Source organism: Bos taurus, chromosome 17 (genome assembly GCF_002263795.3).
Source record: "Bos taurus isolate L1 Dominette 01449 registration number 42190680 breed Hereford chromosome 17, ARS-UCD2.0, whole genome shotgun sequence".
NCBI lineage: Eukaryota > Metazoa > Chordata > Mammalia > Artiodactyla > Bovidae > Bos > Bos taurus.
In genome coordinates this window covers 8,096,280-8,114,106 of record NC_037344.1, presented here as the reverse complement: position 1 = coordinate 8,114,106, position 17,827 = coordinate 8,096,280, and the positions used below count along the sequence as shown (strand labels likewise).

Sequence of the window (17,827 nt, the reverse complement as noted above, 5' to 3'; positions counted from 1 at the left end):
TGCATATTCAATGAGACTCAGTTTAGTATGTATTTTCTAAGCATCTACTAAGTCCTAGGTGCTGTTTTGGTGCTAAACACTTTGAAATAAATAAGACAACTTAGTATCCCAGCCTTCCAGGGGCTTAGAGCCTAACACCAGAAAAACTGAAAATGAGCATCATGACATTTAGCATCATACTGTCACAGAGGCCAGCATACATCACTAACACCTGCTGTTGCCAGTTCACTCAGTGTGAATTTCCCTTTAAAGATATAAGGCTTTTCACACTGTATTATTAGAGGTAAGATTTAAAACAGGAAGTATCCCAAGAGAAATAACACAATGAATCAAATCCAGACTCAGGCAGCAGTTTTAAAGTTGTGCTTCATCAATTTCACTGCCTTGGGGGTTCCTCTTTACTCAGAGCAGCTTAGACTTTATATGTTTTACATATCTGAGCTCTTCCTAAGTTTTATTTTGTAGGGGAAAATTCCTTGGCTAAAAATAACAAACACACAGCAAACAATTACAAAACAAATAAAGGGCTGGGGGACCAGAGAAACTTAGGAGGAGAGGGAAAGGGAAGCTAGAACTAGGAGCCTTTAACTTGCTCTTATGCAGAGCTGCAGAAACTAGAAAGTGAAGAAATGCCCTGAGAGACACCTAAATAAAATAGTTTACATTCAATTCCATGACTCTTAAGTGAAGAAAACAAAATTTATTTCTAATTTCTGTTGAGAAAGAATCTTAAAACCAAGCAAAATCTAAATTTCAAGTGGCATACTGCTTTTCATCACCTAAAATCTACATTCAACAATTTTTTCCACAACCCATACTGCATGAAGACTCAACTTTTCAATTTTAACTTAAAGGCATTCTGTTGTCTCTTATAGATACAAGGTTACTCACTTCCCCAGTTATATTCTCCTTAAGCAAAGTGTCTTACTCTCTTTGCAACAATAAATGATTAATAACTTTCTTATGTACCTCAGGGAGACTTTACAATTTACCCCTCCCCACAAAAAAATCACTACAGTAGTATTTCTCAGACTGGGGTTAGGTTGCTAAGAAGATGTAGGGCAATTCCAAGCTCATAGAAACAAGACTTCAAATCTAATTTAAGTAATTATGGGCATGACCCAAAGACAAAATGAAGCTCAAGAACATTCCTCCTCCACTTCCTAGATCGTCCTCCTTTTCTACCCTTTCCATCTTGAAAAATGTGCTGTATTATCCAAATAGGAAGAGTGTTAAAGTGATTCACACTGCACTCTCTATTTGTAACCCTGGACAGATGTCAGCTGGCCTGTATCACAGACTGCCTGGGTACAGGAGCCAAGTGAAGGTAATAACAAAACAGAAAATCTTAGTCATCCCAGCTCCATGTTCAGCACCAAACATTTCTCAATCAGGCCACATAAGCCTAAATTTAAGATTACTTGAAATGTTGCCAAGTCTAGTGGTGGCTTAGTGGCTAAGTGTCTGACTCTTGAGACCCCATGGACTGTAGCCCGCCAGGCTCCTCTGTCCATTGGAATTTTAGGTAAGAATACTGGAGTTGGTTGGCATTTCCTTCTCCAGGGATCTTCCCAACCCAGGTATTGAACCCAGGTCTCCTGCATTGCAGGTAGATTCTTTACCAACCGAGCTGCCAGGGAAGCCAAATCTAGAGCAGCTCTGCTGCTGCTGCTGCTGCTGCTAAGTCACTTCAGTCGTGTCTGACTCTGTGCGACCCCATAGACGGCAGCCCACCAGGCCCCACCGTCCCTGGGATTCTCCAGGCAAGAACACTGGAGTGGGTTGCCATCTCCTCCTCCAATACATGAAAGTGAAAAGCGAAAGGGAAGTCGCTCAGTCGTGTCCGACTCTTAGCGACCCATGAAGTATATTGTGTACCCCATTTCTAATTTAAAATTTTCTAGTAGTCACATTTTCAAAAGTGAAGAGATGAAATTCATTTTAATAACATATAATAACTGTTATAGGATATTTTAAATAAAGCATATACAAACACTATCATTTCAACATTAAACAATATTAAAAATTAACAAAATATTTTACATTCCTTTTCTTGTTCTGTCTTTAAAATCCTATAAGTATGTTACACTGACATACATCTCAATTCAGATGCCAAATTTATATCAGAAATACTTTATCTCTATTTATAAAATGTCCACTTAAAAACATAGACTCACATGCCCAACCAAGTTGCTCCAAATATGCTTAAAAGTGTTCCAATAACTGAATTATCAGGCTTTATATTGAAAGTAAAATGAATTAAAATTAAATACTCAGTTGCTTACTTTCACTAGCCACATTTCAAGCAGTTAATAGCCATATATGACTACTGAAGACCGCATCAGACAGTCTATTCAGTTAAGACGAATATATATATATGTAGAGCAACACACGCTCTACATCTCTCAAAAGTTGGTTACATTTAAATAAAGGGAATGAGATGGATTCTTAAAGGTTTGCCAATAAAGTTGGCACTCTGAGAGTTCATAACTAATAGAGTTGTTAGGCACCAGTCGCCGAGTGGCGAGGTAAGTGCTGATACTCACTTCCCGCTTTGTCCGACGCAGCCTCTGCAGCCATGGTGGGCAGCTAGGGGGCCCTTCTCTTCTGAAGGTGAGCCTCCAATCCCTAAACACAATGACATAAAGTAACTCAGTGATGATGAATGCTTATTTTTAGCTATTTCTTGTATTCATTTATGAACAGAATGAATGACTAAATTTTTTAACACATCACTCCTCTACTCAATACCTTCCCTTCCCAAAGACAATAATAAAACATCTAGCACTGTGTAGGGCTCTGGATTTTATCAAGTGCGTGTATACATATTTCCTCACTGGTTCCAAACAACCCCAGAACTCTTGTCCCACTTTCAGCAGAGGTGGCAACTGGAGCTCAGAGAAGTGAAATACCTTGTCAGTGAAAAGGTGCTCAGTGGTAGTATAGAACTCAAAGTCAGATCTTTGGGCCCAAGTTCTTATGCAGGCCCACCTGATTTCTCACAATTTTCAAACTAATATCAAGATAATACTTGGCACATACCTTACACCTTCTCGCCTTGAGCTTACACACTTAAGCTGAAGTTTATGCTAGTTTTCCACTCAAAATGTCCCGTTCTCACATCTATGTTTATTTATAGCCTACCCATTCTTAAAGCATAGATTTGAATCCTATCTCCAGCCTCTAACTATCTGTTCCTCCTTTAAACTCGATAGTTACGTTGTCCACACCTCTCGCTTGAAATGCATTATAGGCTTCTGTGTAAGGAGGTAAAAAGTCCGAGTAATAGACGTAAATGAAGTCCATAAATAGGTATGAGTTAGACTCCTACTGCCTTGCACCAAACTATACTTTATACTAAAGTTACTCAAGCCAAGATGACAATTTCCTGGAAAGATGGTAGAGTTGTTTGGTCACTCAGTCATGTCTGACTCTTTGCAACCCCACAGACTGTAGCCAACCAGTCTCCTCTGTCCTGGGATTTCCTAGGCAAGAACACTGAAGTGGGTTGTCATTTACTTCTCCAGGTGATCTTCGCGACCCACGGATGGAACCCATGTCTCCTGCATTGGCAAGCGGACTCTTTACCACTGAGCCACAGAGTGGGGCTAAGCATCTATATTTTTTAACATTTCCCAAAAGATTGAAATGTTCAGTTGGAGGAGTGAACCCCTGCCTTGTTCCTTGAACTTCATGGTTGCAAGCTCAGTGCATCACATTCTGGATGCTCAGTGAAGGACCGATTAATGGGGTGACTGAACTGAGCTATTCTTACGTTTGAAATTGTCCTTTCCTTCCAAAGGATTTCCCTGGTGGCTGAGATGGTAAAGAATCTGCTGACAATGCAGGAGAGCTGGGTTCAATCCCTGGATCGCTAAGAAGCCCTGGAGAAGGAAATGGCAACCCACTCCAGTATCCTTGTCTGGAAAATCCCATGGACAGAGGAGCCTGGTGGGCTACAGTCCATGGGGTCTCAAAGAGTGGGACACAAATGAGTCACTAACACTTTCACTTCACTTCCAAAAGATTACCCAAGATGCATCACTGTTGCCCCTACAGCCAGAAAGTCAGTTCCACCAGTGTACTCTGCTTTGTGCTCACAGACTTTAGAATTAGAGCAGGAATATTGAAATAGGAAATATTACTGGAAAGTAAAAATAGGAAGAGTAAGTGCTTTATGAAACTCCATGGAGACGCTTGTTGCAAAACTCTAAGTGTAGTTGCTCGGGTAGCTGACTAGACCATCAAACTGCAGTGAAATATTCGAAATTTGTTAAATAATTGGGGGGTTATTTGAGTAAATCTGTCAACCAGCTTTACCATATGGTAGTCATGACTCTGTAGTCACATGCTTTTAGGTAAAAGGCGACAACACTTTTCCTTTGGCTTCTACCCAGAGGGGAAAAACTACTGGAGTTACAGTTTTAAAATGACAAATCGGGAACATCCAAAAATGATTAATTCTCAAATATTCAGCCTTATATCATGGGCAAGAGCAAAGAATATGTACCTCGTTTGCCTAGTTCTACAAATGACTGGGTTAAATTAAAATACTGCACCTCACTTAGCAATTAACAATCAGAGCTCATCCTCTGCTCTGGCTTAAGTACTGCCTTCTCACCATCTAAATATAAGTTGAAAATAAAGGTGTTCCGCACTCCGTCATTTTCTTGTTTTAACCTCCATAGGAATGGACTCTTCTCCGCGGCAGCCGGCTCCTCCACCTTAATTCAGTGTGCCAGCAGTGTCAGCCTGCATTAAACTGGCTGGCAAGCAAGACGCCCCACTGTCCTCTTAATGCAGAAAACCAGCCAAGCATCCTAAGGGGTGCTGGCATGGTAATGCCCCACAAGAAAAGGTGATGGGGGATGGCTCTGAGACAGGAGCTGGGGGCAGAAGAAGGCCCTGGAGGATGGAACTGCTTAAAGATAAGCACACTGACACAGAATATCAGCATAGAGCTCCCTCTCTACTGCAAGTCCACAGCAGACAGTTATGAGATGCTGAGTCCAGCCTGATGCATTGATCAATTACAAATTGCAGATTTAGTGTCTGAGTTGTGCAAGGAGCATGTTATCTATTTTGGAAGAAAAGACAAAAGCCTAAGTCAATTTTTAAAATAAAATGCAAACAACTCTATGTCAGATATCATAAGAAAGTCTGTGAGCTTTGTGAAATAAGTGGGATAAACCCGTGGGTACCAGCAGTTCACATGAAGATGAGATCACTGAAGACAGGAAGGAGCCAGAAAAGGCTGCAGAGAGGCTTGAGCTGCACCTGGAAGGGTGGTGCAGGGCTAACAGTGAAACGGTGAATAACTGGTCTAGCACAGGCATCAGCCAGTTAGAACTGGCTGCTGACCAGCATCCCCCTGTGGTAACACCAGTCCTGCGTGGGTCATACTGGCCCACTCAGAGGAACAGAGAAGCAGGCGGGTGAGAGACTGAGCAAAAGTAAATGAAAGGAAGTGAGAATGTGTGTGATTTGGGAAACAGCAAGTAGTAGGTGTGTTTGATTTAAGCAAAAGGCTAAAGGTTACGCTGCTGAATTATGAGAGTAGCGCTGACATATACACAGTACCATGTGTAAAAACTGATAGCTAGTGGGAAGCTGGTATAAAGCACAAGGAGCTCAGGTGGGTGCTCTGTGATGGCCTAGAGGGGTTGGGTGGGGAGGGTGGGAAGGAGGCTTAAGAGGAAGGGGATATATGTATACATATAGCTGACTTACTTCATTGTACAGAAGAAAGTGACACAACATTGTAAAGCAATTACACTCCAATAATAAAATAAAATAAATTTTAAAAAATTTTAATATTATGCTGCAGAAATGGGCAAGCAAATTTGTGAAGAGGGTACTGACATAGTTGATGTTCTGGAATTTAACTCCCATAAAGGCAAGGATTGGTCTTTTTCCCTGCTCTATTCTCAGTGCCTTCATGAGAGCCTGGCATGTAGAAGGATTTCAAAAAATACTTCAAATTTCCCTTCCTTACAGAATGGGAAGAGATAATTGCAAACCATGTATCTGGTAAGAGGTTAATATCCAAGATACATAAAGAATTCATACAACTTATTAGGGAAAAAAAAGACAACTAACTCAACTAAAAAATGGTCAAAGGGCCTAAATAGACATGTCCCCAAAGAAGATACGCAAAAGGCCACCGAGGACATAATAAGATGTGCAATACCACTAGTCATTAGGGAAATGCACATTAAAAGCACTGTGAGATATCACCTTAGAATGGCCATATCAAAAATACTTTTATGGATGTGGAGAAAAGGGACCTCTGCAGTTGTTTGGAGGGATTGTAAATTGGTAGAGCCACTATGGAAAATAGTATGGAGAACCCTCAAAAAATTAAAACTACCATATGATCCAAAAGTTCCATTTCTGGGACTAGAGCTAAAGGAAATAAAAACACTAACTCAGAAAGATATTTGCATCCCCATGCTCACAGCAGCACTATTTTTAATAGCCTACACAGGGAAGTGACCCAAGTGTCCATCAGTGGCTGAATAGATAAAGAAGCTATAAAGAGTGAAACGTTATTCAGGCATAAAAACTAAGAAACCGTTTGTGACACAGATGAACCTTAAAGGCGTTATGCCCAGTGAAACAAGTCAGGCAGAGAAAGAGAAATACCATATGATTTTATTTACACGTATATGAAATATTAAACAAAAAGTTGCAGAAAAATAGATCGGACTTGTGGTTACCAAATGCTGGGGTAGTAGGGGGGAATGAGACAGGGGATTGAAGGAAGGTGCTAAAAGGTATAAACTTCCAATTATAAGATAAATAAGCACCGGGGATACAAGGTACCACATGATTATAGCTACTGTTGGAAGATATGGGCTCCCCAGGTGACTCCGTGGCAAAGAACCTGTCTGCCATTGCAAAAGACGCAGGAGACATGGGTTCCACCCCTGGGTTGGGAAGATCCACTGGAGGAGGAAATGGCAATCCACTCCAGTATCATTGCCTGGAAAACCCCATGGACAGAGGAGCCTGGCGGGCTACAGTGCATGGCGTCGCAAACAGTCCTGTAGCACTGACTGACGAGCATACACGCTGTAGACTACATAGGAAAGCTATTACAAGAGTAAACCCTGAGAGTTCTCATCACAAGGAGAATGTTCTCCCTTTCTTTCTTTCTTTTCTTTTTTTTGAATCTATAAGAGAAGACAGATGTGAGTGGAACCTATTATGGTCATCATCTCACAGTATATGTGAATGAAACCATTACAGTACATGCCTTAAACTTATACAGAGGTGTATGTCAATTACTTCTCAATAAAACCGGCGAATAAATAAACAAAAATTTGTGAAACGAGTAACCATGACAACAACACGCTAGACAGGGATGCCCCACCTTCCCATGTCTCCTTGAGCATATCTGTAATACAACTTACTGCTACTGCTGCTGCTAAGTCACTTCAGTCGTGTCCGACTCTGTGCGACTCCATAGACGGCAGCCCACCAGGCTCCCCCATCCCTGGGATTCTCCAGGCAAGAACACTGGAGTGGGGTGCCATTGCCTTCTCCAATGCATGAAAGTGAAAAGTGAAAGTGAAGTCGCTCAGTCGTGTCCAACTCTTAGCGACCCCGTGGACTGCAGCCTACCAGGCTCCTCCGTCCATGGGATTTTCCAGGCAAGAGTACTGGAGTGGATTGCCTTAAGGCTCTCATAAATCAGGTTACAGGGATGCCAAGGATTTCTAATTCCATTTCTATACAGATATAAGGCAAGCAGAAGGAGCAATGGTATTTCCCTACCTCATCTCCTTAGCTTGTCCTTCCAAAGACAAAGCTTATGACTTCATTGTGACATCCTATATAATTAAGTATTTTGTTGTTGTTGTTTAGTCACTAAGTCGTGTCCAACTCTTTTGTGACCTCATGGGCTGTAGCTCACCAGGCTCCTCTGTCCATGGGATTTTTGAAGCAAGAATACTGGAGTGGGTAGGCTTTTCGTTCTCCAAGGGATCTTCCAGACCCAGAGATTGAACCCGCATCTCCTGCATTGCAGGAGGATTCTTTACCACTGAGCCATTGGGGAAGCCCATAATTAAGTATCATGGTGGGTGAAAAACTGCCCTATGGTACTCAGTAGGACTTGGGGAAACAGGTTTAGAGATTTATGTTGGTAGTTCCAGCAGTTGATACACAAACTAATGAGAGAAAAATCTCCATTTTCTACCCCCAATTTTCTCTCCACTGGCCCTCCTTCCAAATCCTAGCTGTCAAGCACATGTTGACTCTCTGCCGACTTCTCCAAATAGAAATTGTCCCTATATCCACCCAGTTGCTTAAGCCATAAAACTTTTGATTTCTCCTGTAGTTTTACCTTACATATCCAATCCATCAAGTTTTCTACATTTTAACTTCAAAATACATCTCCCCATCTCCCCCCTCTCCTAGCCACCCGCTGTCAAATATGCTGGCAGCAAACAAAAGGAATGAGAAAAGAGGAAGGAGAGGGGCAAAGAAAACAAGAAAAAGTCCTAACTACTAATAGGTCCAATGTAACAAGGCCAATATTAGGCACCTACAGTGGGTAAAACGATATACCAGAGAGTAGGAGAATAAAAAATTCATAATTACTTAAATAAAACTATGAACCAAATTGGTCAGAGGGCCATAAGATGAGTTGGAAAGGAAATACTCTATGAATTCATGATCATGAATATCAGACAAGCTGGGAGCCCAGGGACGCATACAACAGCAGGAAGCATGTGGAGTAACACTCCTTTCCTGGCACAGACCCTCCCTCTGCTTCTCTAATTAACTTGGATTAATATATTTCTCAGAGTCAGGAAGTGGGAAGGAAGAGGACATAACTGACTCATTAGGATCTTACTGCAGCTGATGCAAACATCAGAGTCTTGGACCATTACAGAGAGAGCAAACTTGGCTATCAGTCCTGACTGTTCCTTGGCGGTATGTGGCCTCCATCAAACCACTGAACCTCACCGAATCCACCATCTTGTCCAGAAGTGAAGGACTTAAAAGAGACACACCATTTTACATTTGTTCTCTATGTCTGTGTCTATATGCTTTGTAAATAAGAGTGGCTATACCAACTTTTTCAGATTTCACATATATGTGTTAATATATTTGTTTTTCTCTTTCTGACTCACTTCACTGTCTATGACAGCCTCTAATGGGGAAAGGGGGGGGGGGTGGGATGAATTGGGAGATTGGGATTGACATATACACACTATTGATACTGAGCCATATCCAATAAGCTGTGGAGTTTTTCTGTAATCTTAGGGTTTCAATCTAGAGAATTACAAAGTATAAGATAGATAGGACTTCCCAGGTGGTGCTAGTGGTAAAGAAACCTTCTGCCAATGCAGGAGACATAAGACTCAGGTTCAATCCATGGGTTGGGAAAATCCCCTGGAAGAGGGCATGGCAAATCCACTCCAGTATTCTTGCCTGGAGAATCCCATGGACAGAGGAGCCTGGCGGGCCGCAGACCATAGGATCACAGTCAGACGTGATTGAAGCAACCAGGTACACACACATAAAATAGATAACTAATGAGGACCTACTGGATAGCATAGCAGACTCTCCACTCAGTGCTCCGTGGGGACCTAAATCTGAAGGAAATTCAAAAAAGAGGAGATATATGTGTATGTATAGCTGATTCACTTTGCTGTACAGCAGAAACCAACACAAGATTGTAAAGCAATTATACTCTGATTTAAAAAAAGTTTTAAATAAAGTCAAAAAATAAAATAAAAATAGATACACAATTTTAAAAGAGTAGCTTCAACCTATGTTTGAAGGAACTCTTTCTGAAGCCACTGAGGACAACAGAGGAAAGCCAGGCTGTCCTCATGGAAGAGGGTCTCAGAGCCTCTCTGGGTAGAAGCACCTGGCACGGCACCCACCCCAACCCCAACACTCCAGGATTCGAGAAGCCCAGGCAATGACTTCACAGATGTCTTCTGCCTGTAGGATTCAACTGTTTCATAAACAGACATTATGCTCTACTTCCTTGTGGGCTTGTACCAACACAGACACTAACTAAGAGATCCCAAATATCCTGGCTTTACATAAAATATTTCTTTACAAAAGAAAGCTATTAATTTCACTGAAGTTCTCAAGTCATTAAAAAGAAGCTAAACTGAGAAGCCTCTTATATTATAATGTTTTCAAATATTTTTTCCCTAAAATATAGTAACTGTTTCAACTTTTGCCTCAATGTGTAAAAGAAAACTGGTCCTTCCGAGCCATATCTAATAAACGATGGCGTTTTTCTGTAATCTTCGGGTTTTAATCTAGAGAATTACAAAGTGGGACTTGGCAATACATGAAAACATACACAGAGTGTTACTGAGAGTCAGTACCAGCAGGAGACAATGGGCTGGAGAGGGAGAGAAGACTGTGGTTCCATGGTGGTAAAGTGAAGGAACTTTGGGGGGCGGGGTCTGGAAGGGGAACAAAGTCACATGGAGCCACTCCCGGAAAGGACTGACTGACTGGGAGAGCAGCAGTGACATATATGTACACACACTGGGCTCACCTGGTAACTCCAATGGTACAGAATCTGCCTGCAATGCAGGAGACCTGGGTTTGATCCCTGGGTCAGGAAGATCCCCTGGAGAAGGGCATGACTACCCACTCTAGTGTTCTTGCCTGGAGCATTCCATGGACAGAGGAGGCAGGCTATGGTCCATGGGATCGCAGTCATACATGCCTGAGTGATTAACACACACAAACACACAAATACCCAGGAGGGACAAATTGGGAGAATAGCATTGATATATATACACTGCTGCTGCTGCTACTGCTAAGTCGCTTCAGTCATGTCTGACTCTGTGTGACCCCAGAGATGGCAGCCCACCAGGCTCCCCCGTCCCTGGGATTCTCCCAGGCAAGAACACTGGAATGGGTTGCCATTTCCTTCTCCAATGCATGAAAGTGAAAAGTGAAAGTGAAGTCGCTCAGTTGTGTCCAATTCCTAGCGACCCCATGGACTGCAGCCTATCAGGATCCACCCCATCCCTGGGATTCTCCAGGCAAGAACACTGGAGTGGGTTGCCATTTCCTCCTCCACATGTATACACTACCATATGTAAAATAGATGGCTGGTGGGAAGCTGCTGTATAAAACACTGTGCTCAGCCTGGTGCTCTGTGGTGACTTAGAGGGTAGGATGGGACAAGGAGGCTCAAGGGGGAGAGGATATATGTATACATATGGTTGAGTCACATTGTAGAACAGAAACTAACACACATTGTTAAGCAAGTATACACCAATAAAAGTAAATTAAAAAAAAATTTTAATGAGATCAACTACTAGAGGGAACTGAAATTCTGAATTTTAGTCCCTGTGTTTTCTAAAATCATAAGCACAAGCCAAATATATATAATATATATTTTGCAAATTAATGAAGAAGACAAATCTAACATGAAAGTAAGCAAGCAAGGTAATAGACTCTTTGCAAATGGAATTTCCTAGTAGGAAATCAGCATGAAAAAAATAATGTTTCAAATTCATCAGTCATCAAGGAAATACGAAGCAAAGCCACAATCACCACATACTCAAACAAATGGCTTTAACAAAATGCTAAGGGTTGACAAGAATATATAGAAATATTCATACACTACCTGTCAGAGCATAAATTGGTAATCTTTAGAAAACTATTGGGCAATATCTTCAAAATCTAAATTTGTACCTAAGTGAGACCCAACCCTCCCACACCCAACAGAAATACTTTTTAACATATACAGAAGAGCACATATAAGAATGATCATAGCAGTACCATGTTGTCACAGCTAAAAGCTGGAAGCAACTCAAATGTCCACTGATAGTAAGCAAATTGCAGCTTTTTCACATGATGGAGTGGTTCACAGCACCAAGAATGAACTGCTATACATAAGATATAACTGATTCTCACGTACACAATCTTGAGAGAAAGAAATCAGCATAAAGAGGACATAGCGGGCTTCCCTGGTGGCTCAGTGGTAAAAAATCCACCTGCCAGTGTGGCAGACAAGGATTCGATCCCTGATCCCAGAAGATACCACATGCTATGGAGCAACCGAGACCATGCACCACAAATATCGAGCCTGCGTTCAAGAGTCCAGGAACCACAACCACTGAAGCCCACGCGCCCTATAGCGCGTGCTGCAACGAGAAGCCCCTGCAATGAGAAGCCCGCCTATCACAGCTAGAGTCGCCTGCCGCTCGTCACAACTGGAGAAAAGCCCACACAGCAACAAAGACCCAGCAGAGCCAAAAACAAATAAATAAATAAGACTGTACTTTTAAAAAGAAGACACATGCTGTGTTTTCATTAACACAAACTTCAAAAAGAGGCACAATTTACTAACAGAAAAACAAGGTACTGGTAGCCTTTGGAGGAAGACTTGTGTCTGAGGGTGGCACAGGGGGCGAGGCCTGCAGGGTGCTGGAAATGCTCATCACCGGATGGCAGTCACACAGGTGTGTTCCCTTCCTGACCACACCCTGTGCTCATCACTGGATGGCAGTCATGCAGGTGTGTTCACTTCCTGACCACACTGTGAGCTGGCACTTAGGGACAGTGCCCTTCTCTGATCATTTGCTACATATCAGTAAAATTCTAATTTTAATTCTTAAGTGTTAGTTTTTCAAAGTAACCTATTAGAACTCAAAACACTACCTTCATCATTATGGGAAGTTTCATTTCTCCTCTTCTTACTCTTCCTCAAAAGAAATATGAAGCGTAGAGCTTTGCTAAAGGCCAACAATATGCTAGATTATAAGCCCCAATAGAGGAGAAACTAGCTTTTTAAATTTCTTTTATGTCTTCAAGCAACAAGTACCACAGAAAAAGCAGCTGATTTGAATTCCTGTAGGGAAGTCCTGAAATATGACACTCTACTTGTTTTCACAGAGTTCTGAATATTTATTTAGAAACGTCACTTCTACTAAAGTTTACATATAACTTGTCATGATCTTCTGCAGTGTGGTTAATGGACTTTGCTTGTTTAATCTTATGTACCTAGTTATCTCCATTGGAAGACCATAACTATCCAAATGAGAAACGGAGTTAATTACTTTACTTTGGCCCAAAATGAGTGCCAGTCACACACACACACACACACACACACACACAGAGCTATGCCTTCAAAGATAACTGAGCCATGTTGCCACTCTTTTTCTTCTGATTTTCATAGATTAAAACAGTGCTGTTATAAAAGTACATTCTCTCAGCTATTAATCACACATGCCTTAAATAGGACCCATTAACATTTTATAAATAACAATAAAGAGTGAAAACGTGATTCATAAAGCAATTCCTGCTGAGATGCTTGGGACATTATATAAACAGTTAAAGACAACAATGAAAACACCATAAAGTTAATTACCACAAATTAAATAAAATAAATTAAGGGAAAAAACTGTTAAACTGCTGCAATGTAATTTTGCTGTGCTCAGAAATACTAATTGATGTTAAAGAGCAAGATCTAGAAATTTGAGAAAAAGCATGATATATTGTAAATCCTGGCATGCATTTCAGATATTCTCTTTCTCAATGACCTTACAAAAAACAAGATAAACATTGGACTTCCCTGGTGGTCCAGTGGCTAAGACTCTGAGCTTCTGCTACAGGGGTGTGGATTCCATCCCTGGTCAGTGAACCAAGATTCTGCATGTCTCATGACACAGCAAAAAAACAACAAAAACAAAAGAAAACAAAAAACTAGCTAATATTAACAGACAATGAAATTATTTTGGAGAGCTTACATTTAAGGAACAGGTTTCAGTAATACAATTTTTAAATTGGAAACAATTTTAGGACTTTTCAACTTGTTGTTCAGTCACTCAATAACATCAGACTCTTTGCAACCCCATGACTGCAGCATGCCAGGCTTCCCTTTCCTGCACTATCTCCCAGAGTTTGCTCAAATTCACGTCCACTAACTCGATGATACCATCCAACCATCTCATTTTCTGTCACCCCCTTTTCCTCCTGCCTTCAGTCTTTTCCAGCATCAGGGTCTTTTCCAATGAGTCGGTTGTTCCCATTAGGTGGCCTAGGTATTCAAGCTTCAGCTTCAGCATCAGTCTTTCCAGTGAAAATTCAGGGTAGAACTGCTGTCCAAGGGACTCTCAAGAGTCCTCTCTAGCACCACAGTTCAAAAGCAGCAGTTTTTCAGTGCTCAGCCTTCTATATGGTTCAACTCTCACATCCATACATGACTACTGGAAAAACCATAGCTTTGACTAGATGGACCTTTATTGGCAAAATATTTCTGCTTTTTAATATGCTGTCTAGGCTTGTCATACCTTTTCTTCCAAGGAGCAAGCATCTTTTAATTTCATGGTTTTAGTCACCATCTGCAGTGATTCTGGAGTCTAGGAAAATAAAATTTGTCACTGTTTCCATTGTTTCCTCATCAATTTGCCATGAAATGGTGGGACCAGATGCCATGATCTTCATTCTTTGAATGTTGACTTTTAAGCCAGCTTTTTCACTTTCCTCTTTCACCTTCATCAAGAGGCTCTTTAGTTCCTCTTTGCTTTCTGCCATAAGGGTGGTTCATCAGAATATCCAAGGTCATTGATATTTTTCCTGGCAATTTTGATTCCAGCTTGTGATTCATCCAGCCCAGCATTTCCCATGATGTACTCTGCATAGAAGTTAAATAAGCAGGGTGACAATTGGAGGAGGAAATGGCAACCCACTCCAGTGTTCTTGCCTGGAGAATCCCAGGGACGGCGGGGCCTGGTGGGCTGCCGTCTATGGGGTTGCACAGAGTCGGACACGACTGAAGTGACTTAGCAGCAGCAGCAGCAATGGAACCAGTCTGTTGTTCCATGTCCAGTTCTAACTGTTGCTTCTTGACCTGCAAACAGGTTTCTCAGGAGGCAGGTAAGGTGGTCTGGTATTCCCAAATATTAAAGAATTTTTCATAGTTTGTTGTGATCCACACAGTAGGTGTTTTTTGGAATTCCCTTGTTTTTTCTATCATCCAGAGGATGTTGGCAATTTGATCTCGATTCCTCTGCCTTTTCTAAAGCCAGCTTGTACATCTGGAAGTTCTCAGTTCATGTACTGCTGAAGCCCAGCTTGAAGGATTTTGAGCATTACCTTGCTAACATGTGGTGCAATCATGCGGTAGTTTAAACATTCTTTGGCAATGCCCCTCTTTGGGATTGGAATGAAAACTGACCGTAGTCCTGAGGCCACTGCTCAGTTTTCCAAATTCACTGACATATTGAGTACAGCACTTTAACAGCATCATCTTTTAGGATTTGAAATAGCTCAGCTGGAATTCCATCACTTCCTCTAGCTTTGTTTGTAGTGATGCTTCCTAAGGCCCACTTGACTTCACACTAGGATGTCTGGCTCTAGGTGAGTGATCACACCACCATGGTTATCTGGGTCATTAAGACCTTTTTTATACAGTTCTTCTGTGTATTCTTGCCACCCCTTCATAATCTCTTCTGTTAGGTCCATAAGTTCTATTTCTGTCCTTTATTGTGCCCATCTTTGCATGAAATGTTCCTGTAGCACCTCCAATTTTCTTGAAGAGATCCCTAGTCTTTCCCATTTTATTGTTTTCCTTTATTTCTTTGCACTGATCACTGAGGAAGGCTTTCTTATCTCTCCTTGCTATTCTTTGGAAATCTGCATTCAGATGGGTGTATCTTTCTCTTTAACTAAACTTCAATAAAAACTTAAAAAAAAAAGAAATAAAGTGTTTCAAGGTCATGTTGGTCAACATAATGAAATAAGAAATGAGGAATTCCAGGGAATTATAGGCTTCTTGATTCTATACCTATATGTAGATTATATTCTATAAAGGATTAAAGGAAAAGTAAGAGAGAGGAAGTGAGGGTAAGGGATAAGTAGGTATATTTTGTCTACTACATGGGATAATTTTAGAAACTTGAAGAATCTCCCAAAGAGCCAAAAATGTTCACCATTACCACACTGTGGATGCATACCACACCTAGCAACTATATCCTTCCAGAAATGGAGGTTTATTTCTCTCAATGTGTCTAACCTCTGAGAGACACATTGAAAAACAAATATCAAAACATATTCCTTTTGCTCACAAATACCTAATTGAAAGCTTTTCCCTATGGAATGAAATAGGCATAAACAATGTAGAGACGTACTTGCAGTCGTCTTCGAGAACCAGGGATAGAGATAAATATAGAGTGGTAATGGGACTAAAGCAATGGATGTTGTCCAATTCCTCAAGACCGGCAGAAGCAACCTGGAGTTCAGCTCCACTGGGACCATCAGAACTCAGTGTAAGTCCTGTGTGAGAGAGGGGATCAGGGCTAGGCCACTCAAAACCACCAACTGAGAAGAGACAAAATACAACATCCAACTCTCACTTGGGGCAGGGGCTTATTATAAGTTCCATACTCAGAAGAAGGGTTTCCATTGTGGTTCAGCTGGTAAAGAAGCTGCCTGCAATGCAGAAGACCTGGGTTCAATTGCTGGGTTAGGAAGATCCCCTGGAGAAGGGAAAGGCTACCCACTCTAGTATCCTGGCCTGGAGAATTCTATGGACTGTAGAGTCCATGGGGTTACAAAGAGCCAGACACGACTGAGTGACTTTCACATACATACATATATATTTAAGAGAGGCGAAAGATACCCAAATGCATGTGCATGCGTGCTAAGTCACTTCAGTTGTGTCCAGCTCTTTGCGATGCTATGGACTATAACCCACCAGGCTCCTTTGACCATGGGCTTCTCCAGGCAAGAATACTGGAGTGGGCTCCACGCCTTCCTCCAGTGGATCCTCCTGGACCCAGGAGTGAATCCATGTCTCTTACGTCTCCTGCGTTGGCAGGCTGGTTCTTTACCACAAGTGCTACCTGGGAAGCCCAAAATATTCACACATATCTCACCATTAGGACCCAACCACACCAGACACTGGTTTGAGACAGGATTTGAAATGTCAGTATCATAGGAGCCCCAAAGGACCAATAACAGACCTGGTTCCAGAACAGGAAATAGTAGCAACTATAATACTGTGACTCAGAAAGTAGTGAAAGTATAAGTAAATAAGACATAAAAATACAATAAAACTTCCTACTTCACATAAGCCTGAAAATCATTATTAAATAATTTTGAAATCACAAAACACACATCCAAAACTAACACTAGGAAAGACAACCAATAATATCAACAATAGGGATAGTAATTAACTCCACAGAATATGAATGTGAAATAAAAATGTAAACAATAAAAGAATATAAAAAAGAATTTAAAATAAATGGGTTAAAACTCCACCAAGAGACAGAGGAGAAAATAATATTCCTTAAAATGACATAAAAATATGAAGCAAAGTAGCCAGAAATAAAATGGGGATATATAAAAAAGAAACAATCAGAGTACCTAATATAAAAATAGAGGGACTTCCCTGGTGGTGTAGTGGCAATCCCTAGATTGGGAACATCCCATGGAATAGGAAATGGCAACCAACTCCAGTCTTCTTGCCTGGAAAATCCAATAGACATGAGAGCCTGGTGGGCTACAGTCCACAGGGTCACGAGAGTCAGACACAACTGAACACACAGGCACTTTTTAAAAGATCTTCTGTGTTTGGTTCCTACAAACCTCCACTGCCCTAGATTTTCTCGTTACCTTCCCTTACCTCCTCTTCAGTCTCTTTCACTAGACACTCATCTCACTGACCTCGAAACATCAAAATGTCCCAATCAGATCTTGAATCTCTTTTCCACCACAAATACTTTGTCAGTTCATCCAGCTTCATGGCTTTATACACCAATCTCTACATTGATGACTCACAAATATTCAAAGTGGTCCTGTCCCCTTGGCTTTTTCACATGTTCAT

The 17,827-nt window shown here is 41.3% G+C and overlaps 1 protein-coding gene across 2 annotated transcripts in view; it reads right to left on the bottom strand.

Moving 5' to 3' along the window:
- IQCM (IQ motif containing M) overlaps nucleotides 1–17,827 on the bottom strand; it is a 509,303-nt gene that overhangs the window by 429,043 nt on the left and 62,433 nt on the right. For both annotated transcript variants that reach the window (XM_059876235.1, XM_059876237.1), the window contains exon 3: nucleotides 2,547–2,628. In XM_059876235.1, the coding sequence (XP_059732218.1) occupies nucleotides 2,547–2,580 (34 nt within the window). In that variant the 5' untranslated portion in view covers nucleotides 2,581–2,628. The remainder of the gene's footprint in view (nucleotides 1–2,546; nucleotides 2,629–17,827) is intronic.